The sequence below is a fragment of the Anguilla anguilla genome, chromosome 6, assembly GCF_013347855.1.
Source record: "Anguilla anguilla isolate fAngAng1 chromosome 6, fAngAng1.pri, whole genome shotgun sequence".
NCBI lineage: Eukaryota > Metazoa > Chordata > Actinopteri > Anguilliformes > Anguillidae > Anguilla > Anguilla anguilla.
The window spans coordinates 44,551,278-44,570,503 of record NC_049206.1 but is presented as its reverse complement, the minus strand read 5'-3'; the positions used below and the strand labels follow the sequence as shown (position 1 = coordinate 44,570,503).

Sequence of the window (19,226 nt, the reverse complement as noted above, 5' to 3'; positions counted from 1 at the left end):
TCGGGGAGCGGCCGGAGCGAGCAGCCACACTGCCTCTTCTCCCCTTGTCGAGTGGGATGAGTATCGGATCCACCTTTTGCCGCTACATGAGCTAGCAAGAAAACGCAGCGATATTTAGCCTAGTGTGCAATTAGAAGATATTGACTAAACCAACGCTTTAAGAAAAGGTTAAGGAAACAGAGAGCTGTGCTGTTTGCCTTCCGGCAGATATGGGATATATAGGGATCGGAGATTCGTTGCTGAGTTAACATCTACCCTATATGACACTATGGCCAAACAGTATGATGTGCTGTTCAGACTGCTTCTTCTGGGAGATTCCGGGGTTGGGAAAACCTGTTTGTTGTGCAGGTTCACGGACAATGAATATCACCCGTCTCATATTTCCACAATAGGTAAGAAAGACATTTAATTTATAGTGTTCTGCGCATTACTCAAGGTATCCGTTTTTTGGCTAACCCTTTTGAATTTTGGTAGCCTAAATTATTAAGATAAGTCATTTTAATTTAAAAAAAATCACGAATACCCACTTTTGGATTAGCAGACATTCTAAGTATACGAGTCGTTTTGCAGAATTGGGAGAAAAATGTTTTAATGGGCTTATATGAGACATCCGTCATTTAACCACGTTGGCTTGCTTTATATTCCACACGTAGAAACATTTAGATTGCTAACAAACGTGCAATTGGAAATAAACACTGAAGACATTTTCGTTCACCTGAACATTGTCCTTTTGCAATTGTTTATCAGAGTCGAAGTAGCCACGCTCGTCTCATTTTGTAACCCAGTGCGTGAGTGACATCTCATGAAAAAGTAATATATGTCATTAGTTAATTAATTAATTACACACATACACCACACACACACAACTACACACACTCACGCGCGCACGCACCATACGTTACATATCTGACAGTAATTTATTTGTAATTTGTAATTTATTTGTTGAAAATGAGAATCCACACATTTGGGGTAGTTTCAACTTCAGTTAACGCATATATTATAAATAGACAGCTCACTCTAATTCCCATCTAAATGAAAAAAGCACCGTAATTTATATTTGTAATTTATATAGCATATAATCATATTAAAATGGGTTTGTTTACTTACATTTATTATATATTTAATATTGTCAGTCAGCAGAACGAGCATGTTTTTTTTCTCTCCTGGAGAATTTCAGACCCAGGGGACATGGCTTTGTATTCCTTTATTCACAATGCTGTGAAAGCATAGGTGTATTTAATAAAGTGTCTCAATTTGGGTTTACAAAATGTATAAAATATACCACTCACATTTCCCCACATCATAGGATGTTATTCTCATACATAGGTATTATTCTGGAATCAACTTACTATACAGACCTGTTTCAGTCCTTGAAGTTATTTGCATAATGTAAAGCTATTTAAAAAAGTGATGGAAAGTTTTCAAATATCCCACCGCCTTTGGAAAGGCAGCAAGAAATTCCTTTTTAATTTGTTAAAGTAGCTAGCTCCCCTTGAAAAAAATCCTATACAGTCTGACATGTATCTTTAAAATGACACTGAATAGTGAAACATATGATGAATCTCATATCAGCTCTGGTATGGCCATGTGCCTTTCTTCAGTTAATCAAAACTTTGAAGTTTGGATCATGGGGTTGTCTATTTGAGACTATAAAGTATTACAGCCCACCTCTTCAACTCCAAAATATGTGGGCAAAAACACTCTGACTATGACAGGAAAGAGAATATCCCTATGCTTATAGACTAATGTAGCTGTGTGTGTGTGTCTGAGACAGAGAGAGAGAGAGAGAGAGAGAGAGAGAGCAACAGAGAGAGATATGTATGTAGGTGAATGAAAAATAGCGAAGGAATATTTTTTTTATGTGCAGTGATGGAGAATTTGTCACAGTAATTTATGGGTGTCGGCCTAATATCAGCGAGCACAGTTCAATCCGGCTCACCTCAGACTGGAGCATGACTGTTCTTATGCACATACAGGAGGAATTCATAAAGTGAGACATGTTCAGCATTTTAGTCTTTGGTACCAATATGGCTGTATAAAATAATTAATGTGAATACATATGCAGACAGACCCTCATTCAATGTATTATGTTTCATTTAAATGATATACTTAAAATATTGAGCAGGTATTATATTAAATTAATATAATAAAATATTACCTTCAAGTAATCCCCAATGAGGATGATAATAAAAATACATAAATAATAACAACAACGGCAATAATAATAATAATAATAATAATAATAATAATAATGATTATAATAATATTCCTCCGGGTACTCCGGTTTCATCCCACAGTCCAAAGACATGCAGATAGGCCAGCTGGAGACTCTGAATTGCCCATAAGTATGAGTGTATGAGTGAATCGTAGTGTGTGAGTGAATGGTCTGTGTGCCCTGCGATAGATTGGCAGCCTGTCCAGGGTGTATTCCTGCCTCTTGCCCAATGCACGCTGGGATAGGCTCCAGCACCCCCCTCGACCCTGCTCAGGATAAGCGGGTATAGATAATGGGTGGATGGATAAACCTAGTGTGAATTCCACTGAGCTTGGCCACTGCTTACATTACATTTTCTTCCAAACTTGTATGATTTACACATAAGAAGCACTGTTGGTTATCACATAGGAATCTGCAATACTTGTGTGTTTCCAATGTTTTGAGATCTGTATACTTTGGGAGAATGATGTTGCATCAATCTTCTGCCCTTACATTCTGTGGCTCATTCAGATTGTGGTGAGTGGTGATGTCATTTTTACGATCTATATTGGCCTTTATATGGTACAGAGCGAGAACAGCAGTTGATCTTTCCTAGTGACACAGAGTAGGCCACATTTTAGTGGTCACAAGACCGAACCTAAACAACTCATTCTTCTTTGATGACTCCTGCATCTCGTAAATTCAGTCCCTCTCTCTGTCACTGCAGGAGTCTGCTTGACATTCATTAATCACACTGACATTTGAACACAGTGTTTATCAGGTGATTAGATGTGTTCCTTTTTATTTTGAACCTGTTAGCCTCAGCGCAACACAGCACAGCGTGAGACAACAGCAACACCGTCCTATCACGGCCAATGGTGAGAGGTTGCTGCAGTGCTTTCGCAGACTTTCTTTTTATGTTCTGTGTGATTGTGGCTCCCCTTGCTTTCCTCAAACATGGCACCAACTGAAAAACACTGTCTTGTCTGCTTTATAGTTTCTGTTGACTGTCACTCACAGCCCATAGAAGGCATGCACAGAGAGGAAGCACATCTAAAATGGGCCTGTTGTAAAGTCAAGCACCATGGCCACTCGCTAGCTCTGTGCACACTGTTATGGCAATATAGTACATCTCTTATTTCCCTTCTCCTGCATGCTGTGTGGCTGACTCAGCTGCACTGCACTCTTGTTGCAAAGCTGATGCTGAATCCGTTGGGTGCGAGTGCCAAAACTGTTTTTATTTTATTATCCTGTTGGAACGAATGAGGGTGATTTGCGTTTCGCCTTTCAGGGTTTCTAAATCCAAACTGTGCTTGACGTGCAGGTTGGATTAGCCGCGACCAAAAGGGCAGGTTACTGTGCTTGACACGGGTCAGCAAGCATCCAGGCCTCGATGAAATGCTTGACGCGATGGATTCTCAGCATGTCACAGTTCCAATGTGATCATATCAAAGAGAAGGTCAGATTAGCATTACAATGGGCTCTGAGTGTTCATGAGGGTGTGCTTCAAACTGTCCATACACCGAGAGTCAGTTCTTGCTACATTTTAGTGTTGTTTGCTCATTTCTGCTGCAGGTCTGGAGCCTTTTAGCCTAACACTGGTGCCTGCTGAATCCACTGCATTTGTCAGTGTGTTTTGTTTGTGGGTAAATACACTCTTCGTACACTTCAGTCACTTCAATTTTTATTCAAGTTATTTAAAGCCAAGGGTCAAGCCAAAGATGAATTTGGTGGTGCTGTTAGCTTTTATGTCAATATTGGGTTCTTAGAGTTTAGTTATGTCTGGATAGATCCCATCTCTGACACAACTTATGCAAATATTGGGCAAGCCTATATCTAAAGAGACATTCAAAAACAACATAATGCAGGGCTGTAATTTCTGATTTCATTGGCTGCCAGTTAGTGAGAGTGTATCCCCCAATGTGATGGGGTCCTTGGCCTTTATTGCCTGCTTAGATTAGCCACGTGTTCCTGATCTGCCAATATTTCAAACATCCTCTTACTTATGCATTCAAGCATGGACATGCTGGAGCTGATCTGTAGAGTGGATATGTGTTTATTGTCTATATATAGTGTCTAGAAAAGAATTCAGACCCTTAGCTCATATTTTGTTGATGGACAGCTTGATATTATTATACTTTTAAATAGCAATCAACGTTTTTGATTTACTCAACATACATTCTCCAAGATTAAAGATGGGCTCAACTGCAAAAAAAATAAAAGAAAATAATAAAAAATAAAAAATAAAATATCTAACTAGTTGAATGATCTCTGCTGGTGTGTAATTGTGGTTCACTTGATTTCAGAAAAGTGGATGAAATGGATTACCTCTGTCCTCATTCCATAAGGTCCATCAGTCAGATAGTCAATTTCTAACAAAGGTTCAAACATAAAGACCAAAGAAAATGACTCAGATTAAAAAGTCATAGAAAGGAATTGATCAGGGGTAAATTTTAACTTCAGCCTTTATTTTAAAAAGTAATTGATTTGTGCACAGTCAAATCAATTATTAGGAAGTGGGTAGGTATGTCAAACTAACTGCGTACTGGCTAGATCATGCTGTTCCTCCATATTAAATGAAACTGGTCAAAGAACCTGTTATGAGGCCATCTCTTAACCAACATATCACGTACCAACATATTTGTTCGGATTCTCAAGAAAGATTTACCAGATTATCTCCATGGAAACTGCTGAAGCATAGGCTACAGTGGGATCTGGCCAGACCACACAGAAAAGGGTTAAAGATAAAACTGACTCAAAAGCAGAATATTTAATCCATCACGTGTCCTTTTAATCTATTTAATGACTTAATTTGAAATTAAGCAGTATGTCAGGAAATATCATGACAGGGGTGTACTGCATTCTGTGTACTGCTTGATTTTACAGGATCTCACTTTAAATGAAGCCAAATCCAGTGGTCGTTGCCAAAGGCAGCATTTCAGTTTCATTCCCTGCAGAATAAATTGTATGCCTCTTCTCTTGTCCTGCAGGGGTTGATTTCAAAATGAAGACGTTAGAAATGGATGGAATCAAAGTGAGGATACAGATATGGTAAGTGGAAAAAGTCAGTCTGAAACATAGATATTTTAACACTGGGAGAGTCACATAAAGTATATTTGCTGAGTGAAGGGGTTGTTGACTTTTGGAAACTATTGGCTCGCAGTACTTACAGTTCAACCTGTTTTGTTAGTTCTTTGAGTGAATTTGAATGTTTCTATGTAAAGCGTACTGCTGCGGATACCCCACCAGCCTGTGCACTAAACACTGCTCCACTGCTCTGTCTGTCTGCAGGGACACAGCAGGACAGGAGCGGTACCAGACTATCACTAAACAGTACTACAGACGAGCACAGGTGAGGTCCTCTTCAAGGGATCAATCACACTAATTCAATTACACTTCAGATTATTCTTCCTTTAGATTATATTCCATCAATTCATCAATTTCCAGTGCAGTCATCTAAATTAAGTTCAAATTCCTCTCAGTTAAAATTCTGAGTAAGTTCAACAAACACAAAACCAATTTAATATTTTAACCAATTTTAATTTAATTCAGTTAATTTAAATTACCCATACTCATTCTGAGACCTTTCCATTTCCAAAACATGCAGTTATATTAATTATTTGACATGTGATCAATAACAATTCAAATGCTAATCTAATTTAAATCTTTTTATTTTATTTTATTTTTTACAAATGATACTGCAGTTTATATAATTTTTATAGTACTACTGGACTAAAACTATACGCAATACCTGATAAATTTGGTTGGGCAGAATACCAATTCAATATGTCCAAGTCAGTTCCAAAGATTTACATAGTAAAGGTACTATTCGTTTCATATTCAAAAGATTTAAAATGTCTGCAATTCCTCTTCACTTACATTTCCACTGTGCAAAAAAATGATTCCTGCTATTCCCCACTTTACAAGACTTGAATGGCTATTGTCCTATTGGTTATATTTATTGTGTTCCCAGCCTAGTTCTTAGTGTTCTTGCTGTGTTTCATAAGGGACCCAGGAAGGAATAGTGTCTTAAGGTGGACTGTAATAGTTATATAGTCCCTTGTGGTCATAATGGATCCCTTCTTTCTTTCAAGGGCATCTTCCTGGTGTATGATATCACCAGTGAGCTTTCCTTTCAGCATATCATGAAGTGGGTCACTGATGTTGATGAGGTGAGAAACACAAACAAGCACACACGCAAACACACACACACAAACACACACACGTGCACACGCACCCACACACACACAATCACTCTCTTGAGTCAGCTTGTCAGTCTTATTGAGTAACTACGGTGCAGAAACTCTTTTCTGGAACAGTTTGCAACCACTAATTGAAATTCAAATGCAAATGTTTCACTGGCACAACTGTAATACCAAAGTGATACCAAAAAACAGGATATATGACAGCTGCAAAGTTCAAAAATAATTTCAGTTTCTCTCGCTCACTCTGTGTGTGTCAGTACGCTCCAGACAAGGTGCAGAAGATCCTTATTGGGAACAAGTGTGACGAGGACCAGAAGAGACAGGTAGCGCTGGAGCAGGGAGACAAGGTGAGGTAGCACCCTTCTCCCTCACAGAGAGACCCACTCTTCCATATTTAAATTAACCTTACATACTGATGTCACACCCGCAGCTTGCCAAGGCATACGGAATGGACTTCTTTGAGACTAGTGCCTTTACCAACCACAACATCAGGGAGGTGAGTGGAGTCAAGCAAATTTTTTATTTTTATTTTTTGTGCACCAGGTGCCACGCCCATGCCAACCCGAGGGGGGAGAAAGAGGGAACTCTAGCTGCACCTTTAACGCTAACAATAGAAACATGTTTATTAAAGTATGACATATGTATTACACAAACCTGTGAATTGATTATTATACTATAAGCATTCTTGTGACAGTATGAAGCTGCAGACATACCAATGACAGTCATAAATATTATGTCCCACCAAGCATGTAACACATAGTATGCTTATGCCGGTATGACACAGTAACTTACCTATTTTAACATATTACACAGCATCCTGCTCGTAATGAGTGCAGCGTTTGATTTGTCCATCTCCCTAGTCCTTCTTTCGCCTGACGGAGCTGGTACTGCAAGCCAATCGCAAAGAGCTGGACATCCTGCGCGTGTCGCTCAACAACGAGCTCAATATCGCCGCCCTGGAGGAAGAGGAAAGCGGTGAATGCGATGCCAGTGGAACCTCCCAGAAAGCCTGCTGGTGTTAGGGTGGGAGAGATGGCCACTTCCCCGGTGACTGCCGGCAGAGTAAAATCCTCAGTGTTAATTCAGCTCTGATAGAGTTTACATGAGGCCAAAAGGGATTAGATGTACTCTATTGCAGTAAAATGTACTCTTGAAAGAGTAAAATGTACTCTTTCAGAGTTGATTTAATGCTGAACATTTTACTGTCAAAATGACTCTTGAATCATTTTCCTCATGGACAAACTTTCCTCATGGGTTATGTTTTCAGTCTGCGCAAAAGCATCAGGTTTTAAAAAAAAAATTCAAAAATTTATTTTGTGTCGTATTTTGGTCATCCATTCTTGGCAACCAAACGTTTTTATCATTAGACGATATAGTGTTTCTTTGACAGTGTGGCTTAACCAGTAGAGGGCACTGTTCCATTCTTCATTCTCTGTATCCCATTTCCCTGAATAAAGGAGTGTGGTTGTGAGCTAGCTCCTGCAGTTCTTCTGGCACAAAGTAGTGCTATGCAAGGAAGTAAATTGTGTGTCTGTTTGATACCATGCTTTTATTCCACATATAATTCCACAAGTTGTCATTATTTGTCATATTTTCTTTTCCTTTGCCGCATGTTCCTTTTACTTGAAAAACCCCTGATCCTGCTCTGTGCTTTCGTACAGTTTTCTGCAGTGCTTCGGGGGGTGTACTACGGATTCATCTATAACTGACCTTACTGTCATCCATATACTTGTACCTCAACGAAGCCTGAAACCTGTGGGGAAATTTTGTAGCCTACTAAATGGTGATTAAAGGCACACCCTGTATGCATCAAGCACGCACCAACATGATGTTTCTCACAAAGCTGATTGGTTGATGCTTGAAACGTCCAATCCACACCTTTCCTGGGTGTTGTATGGTTGTTGTTGTTTTTTTTTAGACAACAACAAGGTGCCCTTTAGGCTTTCTGTCTTCTTGCCGATTTTCCTCTTGAGAAGGTGCACACCGGATGACATCAGATGTCGGGTGACATTTCAGCCAGGTGACATGTCAGTAATTCCCAGTGTAGAGACCTGCAGTGATTTGGGGAGATGCACAAATCTATTCATTTTCTTTTCTTTAACAAAAATAGCCTCTCAAAGTCTATGCTCTAATCACAAAAATGTGCAAAATATGCTGAGGGTACTTTTACAGGGGTACATTTTTTCAGGAAACAGTATCAGATTTTATGCCTGCAAAATGTCTTTGGTCTGTTCACTAAAGAAATCAGTATATCTATGATAGTAATTAGCCTTCTGACTGCAAATATTCCAAACGCCTGTTTAAAAATGTATGTATCATGTCTGTAAGACTAATATGGTGGCGCTAAACTTCGAAGAAGTTTTTGAAAATGGTAAGCACTGATATAATGTGTGTGTTTACATTTGTACCGATGGTTTTGATATCTTACGCAACTAAGAAACCCATAGCTTTTCAGACTCATGAAAACCCAAGAATACACACTTCTCTGGCTACAAATGCAGTCATAAGATTACCAATACTCCTTGAAACTGGTTATATGTGCAAGTTATATTATGGGTATGTTGTATTCAGTCAAAAACTGAATTATACTGAAGCAAAATGTAAATTTGTGTTGTTCCAGCTTGTCTCTTATTTCTAAAAGAAAAAGTACATTTCTTCTAAAAACAAACTACTTGAAATTTATTGTGGGAAAAAAAATGTGCTTAAGAATTCTGACTTTTTGAAATTTTGATTTTCAGGTGTTTAAAAATAAATGCTCCCGGACATTTAATAATGGCGGTATACCGATGTATATGCTTTCAGGGATAAGACAGGTGGGCTCTATAGGGGCTGTAGTGGAGCCATGATGAGTTGTACTTGAGCAAACCTGTAATGCTCAAACTGCCACAAGAGGTCACAACACTTACAGAACAGTACAACATAGGCTCAAAAAATGTGTCAACTGTGAAATGCAATGGGCCTCATTTACCAAACGTGTGTACGATCGCATTTGATCGTAAACTGCATGTAAGAACATTTCCAAGAACAGTTTGGCATTCATTATTTTTTTCTTATCTGTATTTGTTCATGGCTGTTTCCGTATGCAAATCACATGAACAGGATTGCGCATAAAATTTACGAACAGCCAGCATTCTTCATCTCATGCACCGAGGATATGCACAAAAACAAAGGTTTGCATATGTGCCATGAATCTCATATTATTCTTTTTTTTGTAGGAACATTTTTAAGAACAAAAGTAATAATAATTTAAAAAAAGTTTTGTGAATGAGTCCCAATGTGAGTTCTCAAAATCCAGTTTTCCATCTTGTCTCATTCGTCTAGGAAAAGAACTCATTGAAGTCAAGTTGTCAAGCCTTTATGTCTTTCATTCAGCCATGACTTCTGTGTTTTATTGTATCACATTTAATAATAATAATTACAATAATAACAACAATAACAATAATAAATCTAAAACTGCTATACATATAAAGCACATTCAATAATAACTATATCAACACTAAACACACATTTTCATAATAGAACTTCTTTAAAAACTTATTTTTTTAAGCATGGGGGGCAATGGACAATTTAAACATTAAATGCTCTGCAATATAAGTAAACCCAGAGCCTGTGTCAGTGAAGAATCATTACAGTTGTGTTATGCTCATTGAACATGTAGACATCGGTCCTTCTGTGACTCCAATCTATATTTATGATAATGGCAAATTAGTATTAGCTACAATGAAATATGTATGAGGTGTAGGCTTGATTTTAGAGGGCTTCTATTTCCTGTACACACAGGCTTATTGGAATAAAAATCATTGAACTAAATTTATATTGACACAGCAGGAGACCTGGCAACAATAGTGAGCCTACTTTCCCTTTCCATTACCCTCCATTCTCACCCTGTAAGACCGGCTGCAGATGGTGAGTATAAAGGGCACATACTTCTAGAAATGGATCAATTCTGCTTGCAAAAATGATGGATTGATGTTTTATTACAAATTTTATGCTCCATTTTAAAAGCGTTTTTCATAACCGAGCTTGCTATATTGGCGGAGTAAAGCCAATAATACACCATTTATTAGACAAATCTTCTGCTAATCTAGCAATCCTATCTACATTAATTATCTTTGAAATGACTCACACGCCATGGCTGTTTTTGCTTCTTATGATGTTAGCCTTGCATATTAATACCACACACCATGACAAGCTGCTGTCTTTTACAGAACAGAAGTTAAAAAAAAATAAAGATACCAATTAAGCAAAGGAAACATGGCAGTTCTGTCATGTTAACACCGCGTTAAGGTAATGAGGCCGTTAGGGTACATTTAACGCTATCTGAGTTCCTTCGGCTGAGCCATTTGATGATTCCAAATTTAGTTTTTGTTTTAAAAGTAGTAGTAAATTAAAGTTAATTTCTTCAGTTTCTTCACGGTGGCTCTGAAGTGCAAAACACAAATACAAAAAGAAAACGCAAAAACAAAATCTTTCAGCCCTGAGGTGCAGGTGCAACATACAAAAACAAAAAGGAGTGGTCCTGAGGTGCAGATGCAACATACAAAAACAAAAACATGCAGCCCTTAAGTGCAAAACACAAATACAAAAAGAAAATGCAAAAACAAAAAGGAGCAGCCCTGAGGTGCAGATGCAAAAACAAAAACTAGTAGCCCTGAAGTGCACTGTTGCACTTCGGGGCTACTAGTTCTCATTTTTGTATGTTGCATCTGCACCTCAGGACCACTCCTTTTTGTTTTTGTATGTTGCATCTGCACCTCAGGGCTGAAAGTTTTTGTTTTTGCGTTTTCTTTTTGTTTTTGTGTTTTGCACTTCAGAGCCACTGTAGGTTTCTGTTTTAACTCGATTAAAAAAATCTACAGCAGCTCAATTAAACCTGCCACATTCATTGGCTTATTTTATTTTTAAGTACTCTTTCTGTCCAGTAGATGGTGATCAAATTTTAAACTCCAGTCATCCTAGCTCTGATTCAAACCTACCGCATTGCGGCTTGTCCAGAACTTTAAATAAAGTCTTTAAGAAAAGTGTCACTTTTCATTACTGTCACACATTTTGACCACATTAGTAGTTGGCAAGCTTGTTGTATCATAGATATGTATATATATCCCAAAATTCAAAACTTTATTGAACTGTTTATAAAAAAACTAAGCACACACTGCAGTGCAGTAGAATGTGTCTTTGATATGACTCATTTGACAGTCAATTCAGCCAGCTTTGTGGTGCATTGCATCACAAAGAAACAGAATAGAATACACAAAGATAAGTTTTAATTGCAGCAGCTGGCAGCTCAACTGTCAATGGGATTGAGTGAAAACACGTCGCGTGTGAAGAATGAAAGAAATCACACTCATTCATTAATTTTATAGGTTTGCTTCAATCACTGCTACACAACTAAATTATATTTTTGAATCAACATTTTGTGCTGCAATTTGGACCTGGATTGCAACTGTCTAAATGGCAGTTAGCATGCATGTAAGCTTATGCATGGAACCAGTGATTTTAGCCTTTATTTAATATTCATTGTTCTCATTTAATTCATTTTATCACCTGTTGGCTTTGTAAATTGACTTACACCTCACAGACTTACAACTAAAGTCCGATAAGTACTATAAAGAGTTGGATGGAGGTTAAGTAAATTCTGTCCAAATTCACTTGAATAATATTGTAGTTTGTTTGTGTCTGAATTCACAGATGTGTTCAATATTTTAAGAAGATTTTAAATTTATCAAAGCTTCAAAAATAATCTACATTTAGCAGTGGCCAGGTTCAAATGATGAATGTTTGCATTTAGCGATAAAAAGGAGGTGGGCAGAGTGTCATATTGAAAATCAGGCATCACTATGAGAATTTTATATAAAGTTACCTTCAGGCATATAATTATTCTGGCGATTAAAGGTAACCTTGATTCTTTTTTTCCCTGGCAATTTGCCAGTACCTCTGACTAAGTGTGCTTTCTCCATTCGCCCCCTCTTCACGCTGCTAAAAAGAGCTTATTCCTAGCGCTCTCTGTCAACCGCTGTCCCTGCCAGCAACGTTAACGACAAGAAGCTATCGGTGCCCAGACTAGCGTCCGTGCCAGTGGCTTTGGGCATCTGGGATGGCTGTGGATCTGATCTCTCATCAAGAGGCATCACCTCTCTGCCTGTTGCTTTTCCTGTGTGTCTATGTGTGTGTCCGTATGCACGTATGCATGCGTGCCTGTGGGTGTGCGTGTGTATGCACGTATGTATGTGTCCTTGTGGGTGTGCGTGTGTATACACGTATGCATGTGTCCTTGTGGGTGTGCGTGTGTATACACGTATGTATGTGTCTCATCACACATCTTCACGTCTCTAAGCCACTGCCCCATCCTGGATTTGGAAATGAGGAAACTTGGTGCCAAACAGATAATGAGTAGCTCAGGAAAGCATGGAATTGCAAATATTAGAAACCAAGATATATTTGCATATTATCAGAAAATCCATTAAAATATCAAACAAATCTTTGAAGCATCAAGAGACCATAAATGACACAGGCTAATCAATTTATTTAACTGTTTAATTACAATTAGAAACCGCAGGGAGAATGTTGCAGATTATTCAGTGCTTCTAGCTCCCCTGTACAGCCATGATATCCGAGGAACCTGTCCTATGCCAGTTATAGAAGGGGACAAACAAGAGTGCGGGATCTGTCACTTATATCAATCAGGTAGGGACAAAGACAACCCAAAGAACCTTCCTCTTAAAATCCAGTCACATTGAGACAGAATCCTGCCACACCATTGGTCGATTAGCCCTCCCAAAACACCCGCCCCCCCCAACACAAAGACCAATAATTTGACAGAAAGAATTGAGAGACGAATCAAAAGACCGTTTTTTTTTTCCAGGGCAGTCAGAAAAAAAAGCACTGTTCTGTGGTATTTTAGGCGGGTACATGCAGCGGGGGTGTCTGCGTGGGTGGGTGGGGGGGGGGGGGGTCCAGCTTCGAGGCACTTGTGCCCAGTGTGGTGATGTCATCCTCCTCCCACGTTGCGCTTTCACACTCGAGTGAGTCATGCCGCTGCTAAGCTCTTTAGGTTTCGCGGCGCAGAATGTAAAATAGTTTCAGCCTAAGCCTCTCCAGAACAGGCAAATTTTATTCCACTGCCGCAGAGCCAGTCTTAGGAGCATGGCTTAATGACGACAGATCCTAAAATGATCCAAGCCGTACTGGCCTGGCCAATGCTAGCAGTATGTCCCATTGATATTTTGCTGAGACTACCCATCAACCCCTTCTGGCAAACAACCCCACGCCAATCTTGCTTAAGGCAACACACTCACCTTCAAAATATCCTCTAAAACTGTGATCACCTGACTCCACACCTGGACTTCTAGGACTGCATCCTACCACTGCATTTGCTATTGTACAGAAAAAACGAATCAGTTTCCCTCCTCTGACTGGGTTAACTTTTGGCCGTGAGTAAAATGGTAGGCAGTGAGAAAGCCAAAGCAGACACACGTGCTAACCAAAATCATATATATTATAGCCATTTGTGTCCAAACAATCCTTTCAAAAAGCTTTCTCAGCTAACACATCCAAGTCAAATCATCAACCAATATGGGATAACCACGCCTCTAAAATGAACAGCAAACCACTCAACTGGACAACATGGAAGAACATGGAATCTTCATCTTAAGTTCTTATAACCCCCAATAGACATTTAAATGATACACCAGTATCTCATAGTAATGATATCAAACAAACTGGGGGAAAAAGGGGGGTGAAAGCGTTATAAAATACATAAAAATAAATCATTGACAGACTTATAACAATAAATAGAATCTAAAAGAATTCTTAAATTATGCCAAATTTAAACGGTTCGTTTCAAAATGCATAACAGTAAAGAACTTCTAAGAGGACAGCGACCTTACTTCAACATTTTTAACAGTTCAATATTGAATAGTTGCATTCTAGCACAGCACCACCCGATGGGTGATTGAGCTGACCGTTGCCCCAGATGAGCTCAGCTGGTGTCTTTTTTTTTTTTTTTGTTAAATGCCAGAGCCCACTTTAGATCCACTAAGACCACATGCTTAGAGTTCGAAATATTAAACAGGCTGTATTGCACCCCAAAAAATCTACATAGAACGGGAGTACATGAAAATGGGTGCTGCCAGAAATGTAAGAAAGAGAGGGGCACTTCTCAGATGAATTTCAGATCAATACAATCAATTTGGAACAATATCGCAAATCATCTCCCAGACAATATAAATGCACCTGAACCATTCTCTCCCTCTGCATGCCTGCTCGTGACTCTCGTGACTTAAAAAGAAAAAGAAAAACAGAAGCAGCCATTCCTAGTGTCTGTCCTTAATAGACCCCGGATCATTCCAGAATCCTTTCCCTGACTGCATAATTACTGAAACATAAGTCAAAGACAAGTTCAAATAAATTACCATTCGGATCAGGATGAAAAATAGAAAGTCTGAACTCATCATTGAGGAAATGCCTCTTTTTATACAGCAGCCTGATGAGCAGCGATGACAGTCTGAATACTTAATGTTGCCCAATGGAAACATTTTGCCCTCTAACAAGCTCCGGGGTTCGTGCGATTAGGACACGTCCATTATCATGCTAATGAATTAGCAAATTTTATTGGCCTTGACCTCGCAACTTGATTGTATGTAAATGAAGTTCATGTTGTTGAACTGCTGCTGTCATTAAGCCTCCTGCATATGAATGTCACCCTCAGTTCAGTCACATGCGAAGAGTTAACTGTGGCACTCATCTGATGGAATTCCGTGGCACAGTATGTGAATAAACTACCAATCATTTTTTTCCAGTTTTTATTATGCATGGATATCCATGAAGGTCCCCCCTATATGGACTGGAATATGGAATAATTCCATATTTCGTATATTGGAATATGGAATATTTCCACTCCTTGACCTGATTGTGTGATGCAGCAACTGCAAAGAAAATAGTTGTTGTGAATTCCAACATACGTAAGGGTTGACTGACAATTTCATTATTCAAAGTGTCAAAGTGAGTGAGCGAGAGAGAGAGAAAGAGCAAAAAGGTATCAGCCATAAAGTAGGATTCGTATCTTACTCTCTCGCCTCTTATATTTCAATTTCCTCTTTTCATGCAGAGAAAGACCCTTTAAATATCCTTTCTTTTCTCTTTCTTTCCCTGGACTTCCTTTTGGATAATGTTATAAGCAGCGTAGGGTTATCTGCATAATTGTACCTTCTTGTTACCATACAAATTGCAATTTGTTCAGTTAATATTACACTTAATGATGATAAATGGGCCTCATTTCTTCTTGGTGATACCGCATTTTATATTACTGAGAGTAACACTGATATTCTCCACTACTGTTTGTTGCTCTGGATATGAGTGACTGTTCAATTATTGCAATGTAAATATAATATCCAGGTAGGTCTCTACAACTGTATTCACTGCAATTGTGTTCTGAATAAACAACAGAAAATATATTCTACATTTCCCTATGCCTTTGGTAGTTGAGATAGTTTCAGGCAGTTTTGGGACGTGGAAACAAGGTAGCTCGTTCATAAGCTCTGTCTGGCTCAGTTTGTTTATTACACTGCTTCTACAAAATGGGGCTTCCATTAATCAAATGGTGCAATATTTTGGTGGAATATTGAAAATCGAATTTAAAAACCCTAGGGTTTAACAACACTTACTGAACTTGGAATTGCTTTAACCCTTTAAGGGGTAAGATGACAAATATATGATTAGAACGTTCTTACGTAACTGAACATTCTAATGTTGATGTAACAATCACTACTAGTAATGGAAAGCAATGGAGTTCTATAACATTGAAAAATCTTTTCCAAAAGAAAAACATTCCAGAAAACCAACTTCAAAGGGTTAAGGAGATTGTAGACTTGCTGGAGTTATTTAACACAATTTCACTTTTAGTGCATATTTTTGATTGGCCCAGGCAATCTGATGACCTCTAGGCTTCCCAGAAATCTGAAAACAAATCAAGGCTGTGATGAATACCCATGGTGTCAAAATATGCTGGCTATTTTTATTTTATGTTCCTTTGATATTCATATGCAATATGGCAATATAATAAAGGCTTTTTTTAAAAAGGATTTTTACTCTCTCTTCTTTTCCTTTGCACAACAGTGCCTTGGACACCTGGGAAATAAAGTATTTCATTCATATTGTCTATTTTTTTCTAGAATCTTATTATTCCACACACACACACACACACACAGGCACACACACAGGCGCTCACATCTTCATTATTAAATAAATAAATAAATAAATAAATATTATTTTTGGTTGATTGTCACCTCGTCCTGAAGTCAGACTGCCTACAGAGACATCTGGAGGATAACTTCTGAAATTCAGCTTGACATTTCAGATGGCCGCATGCTCCAGATTTTCACCAGGCCATAAGCATAAATACACCACTATTTTTCTAATGATAGTACACACATCGCACTGTATGCTATTCCATACAAAAGCAATATTTATCACCTGTGCTGTGTGGGTGCAAAACATTAAGCGTGATTCATTACAGTCAACCATCTTGTATTGAGCCACTCTGTGTGCTGAACAAAGGCCCTGTGTGCATGCGTGTACGAAAACAACTTTTTAATTTTTTGCTGTCATTTCCTATTAGACTGACTGAGCCTCGGAAGGTTCGTCAAAGGGGCTATTCTTCTGCGTTCCGCATCCTTCCATAACCCGCACGACGGCATCCACTCAAAGAGGTCACCGCTGCAGTACCGTGGTCATACACTAGAGGGAGTGATGAGCTTTCCCGCATTTTCACTGTCCACAGATGTCGATAGATAGTCTACGATACAGGTTCTGCCCTGGAGTCAGACATGGGCCAGTTTCGATTTTTGTTTATATTTATGTTTTTATTTTTTATTATTGGTGTTTTTTCCATCGCTTATAAATAACTGCACTCAAGTATATTTATGTGTCAAAGTATAGGCCTATTGGAAGTAAATGCAGCCACTACGCAATAGCCGCAAACAATAAATTGAGAGTAGGCTAAAGGGGTTTTTTCCCACCCACATACGACTGTTAAGTATAGCTACTGAAATAAACCTAAACGGTAATTCAATCACAGTAGGCTACACTACGAACAACCTTACATTACGCTATGCCGTTCAGTAGCCTGCGTTCTGTTTCGTGATTTTTCATCTTCCAGGTCATAAAAATTGTTATTAGGCCTATAGTCTATGCTGTTCTGTGAGATGTTCATTCTCCTTGATAAGACTACTTTTAGTAATTTGACACTGTAACGTTATCGTTGCAAGTGTAGCCAATGTAGGCTATTCACTGACTAGTGTATAGTATACGCTTTTGCATTCACACTGTCGGACATCTATGATATGAACTGCAGTGACAGGTAGACGACAATGACCTTATATGTCACGTTCGCAAAATTACTTCACAACAAAGCCCCAAAGGGTAGGCTACGCACTGCATCTCAATATAGGCTAAATATGCCCCAAATGCCCAAGTCGTAGACTATTATATTAACAGATCTCAATGATGCTACGTACATCTGAATGATGGGACTAAAGCACTATATCGCAGTGGAAGGTAGGCTGCAGACTGCGAACAGCCCACTGGAGTCAGCGCACATACACAGCCAAGATTGCTGAGTAACTGCAGTAATAACATTAATCGGACTCCAGATCCTTCGGAAGACACGTGCAGTGACAGTCTAAATGTCCTATTTAGCTACAGAGTTAGCTACTGAGTTTCCACGGTTCCACAGCAGTATCTCTTCAGACATAGACTAACCTTCAATTTATGGTTTCATCACCACGTGATTTAACACCCTCTAGATAGGCTATTTAACTTTCCCGGTAGAATTCAAGAATGTATCCTGCGTACTGAATGCACAGATAGAATATACCACCTTTCTGTCATGTCCTGTGTTTCCTGTCTTGGTCGCATCAGAGTAGTCCTAAGGGTTTGTTTTGTATTTTTATCTTGGTTCATATTCTATTGTGATACTTCATCTGTTTGCTGTTCCAAGGTACATTCAATGTACATTCCTACCTGCTATTGAACAATTTGATGAAGAAACAATAATTATGTTTCAGTTGCAAGCCTACTATTGAAATATGTTTTCAGTGGATTATTTAATTATTATACGCTAAAGCAATTATTTGAATACAAATTTCTGAAAACAAGGACAGCAGAAGAGGCACGCATGCATAACTGTGCAAGCAGCATAGGCTACATCTGCAATCCAAGGCAATGGGGCAATAAGCATTTGACAGATGTTGTTTTTTTCTCATAACAGTCCGGAATTCGCCAGCAATATTGGCTAAAGCTTGTCTTGTTGGTAAATCACCTGTTGCATGCAGCGTTACAATTTTCCTGTTGCCAGAGCAACGCTGTGGAGGTGCTTTTGTTCCCGTTGACTTGTTTATCCTTTTTCGTCTCGTATTGTTATTTTCCCACTTTCATTCACTCCATCCATCTCGCGAGATTCCAGTGGGGGTGTGGGGGGGGGGGGGAGCTGGATTGCGGTGACCTCATCTCTCCATCGGCTGCATAGCGAGGCGGAGCTGCAACTTTGTATGAACTTCCAAGTTAGAATTATTTCCAAGGAGACACGGGGATGGACTGGACTGTCGTCTCAGAGCAGTGGACAGTTTGAGTAATCGTGGTGAAAAGCTGAAGCCCGAGGAAGGCAGGGGTTCTGTGCTGTATTTTTTGCTCGCCTGGAAATTGCGAGGGAAGGAGGAGAGGCTTGGAATTCTGCAGCTATCTAGCTATTAGATCAGAACCCCCGCGGGAGAGAGAGGTGAGTTGAAAACACTGCGATTGCGATGTCCAAGAGCATATAGGTTTCAGTTTCT

The 19,226-nt window shown here is 39.0% G+C and overlaps 2 protein-coding genes and 1 long non-coding RNA gene across 4 annotated transcripts in view; 2 read left to right on the top strand and 1 right to left on the bottom strand.

The window, feature by feature from the left end:
• The first annotated feature begins 268 nt into the window (after positions 1 to 268).
• On the top strand, positions 269 to 7,874 carry rab15 (RAB15, member RAS oncogene family). The gene is made up of 7 exons (XM_035423144.1): positions 269 to 392; positions 5,185 to 5,245; positions 5,486 to 5,546; positions 6,289 to 6,366; positions 6,657 to 6,746; positions 6,830 to 6,895; positions 7,260 to 7,874. The coding sequence occupies exons 1-7, from the start codon at positions 269 to 271 to the stop codon at positions 7,419 to 7,421; spliced, it is 642 nt and encodes a 213-aa protein (XP_035279035.1). The 3' UTR covers positions 7,422 to 7,874.
• On the bottom strand, positions 4,548 to 18,841 carry LOC118230277. 2 transcript variants are annotated; one of them, XR_004765816.1, is made up of 4 exons: positions 18,716 to 18,841; positions 13,695 to 13,772; positions 7,192 to 8,450; positions 4,548 to 5,178 (listed from the first exon to the last, which is right to left on the bottom strand). It is a non-coding gene; the product is annotated as an uncharacterized LOC118230277 (long non-coding RNA). The 2 variants fall into 2 exon arrangements; XR_004765817.1 differs by lacking the exon at positions 4,548 to 5,178 and adding an exon at positions 6,901 to 7,003.
• A 52-nt stretch (positions 18,842 to 18,893) lies between these two features.
• The window catches only part of sipa1l1 (signal-induced proliferation-associated 1 like 1), an 81,655-nt gene continuing 81,322 nt past the window's right edge, over positions 18,894 to 19,226 (top strand). The window contains exon 1 of the mRNA XM_035423142.1: positions 18,894 to 19,171. The gene's annotated coding sequence lies outside the window, so the exon portion shown is untranslated. The remainder of the gene's footprint in view (positions 19,172 to 19,226) is intronic.

What these genes read in the sequence shown, in the direction of transcription:
- rab15 (XM_035423144.1), top strand. Translation starts at nt 269, where the DNA reads ATGGCCAAACAGTATGATGTGCTGTTCAGACTGCTTCTTCTGGGAGAT. An exon ending in GTCTCATATTTCCACAATAG is followed by an intron (nt 393 to 5,184) that starts GTAAGAAAGACA and finishes CTTGTCCTGCAG; the next exon opens with GGGTTGATTTCAAAATGAAG. An exon ending in CGCTGGAGCAGGGAGACAAG is followed by an intron (nt 6,747 to 6,829) that starts GTGAGGTAGCAC and finishes TCACACCCGCAG; the next exon opens with CTTGCCAAGGCATACGGAAT.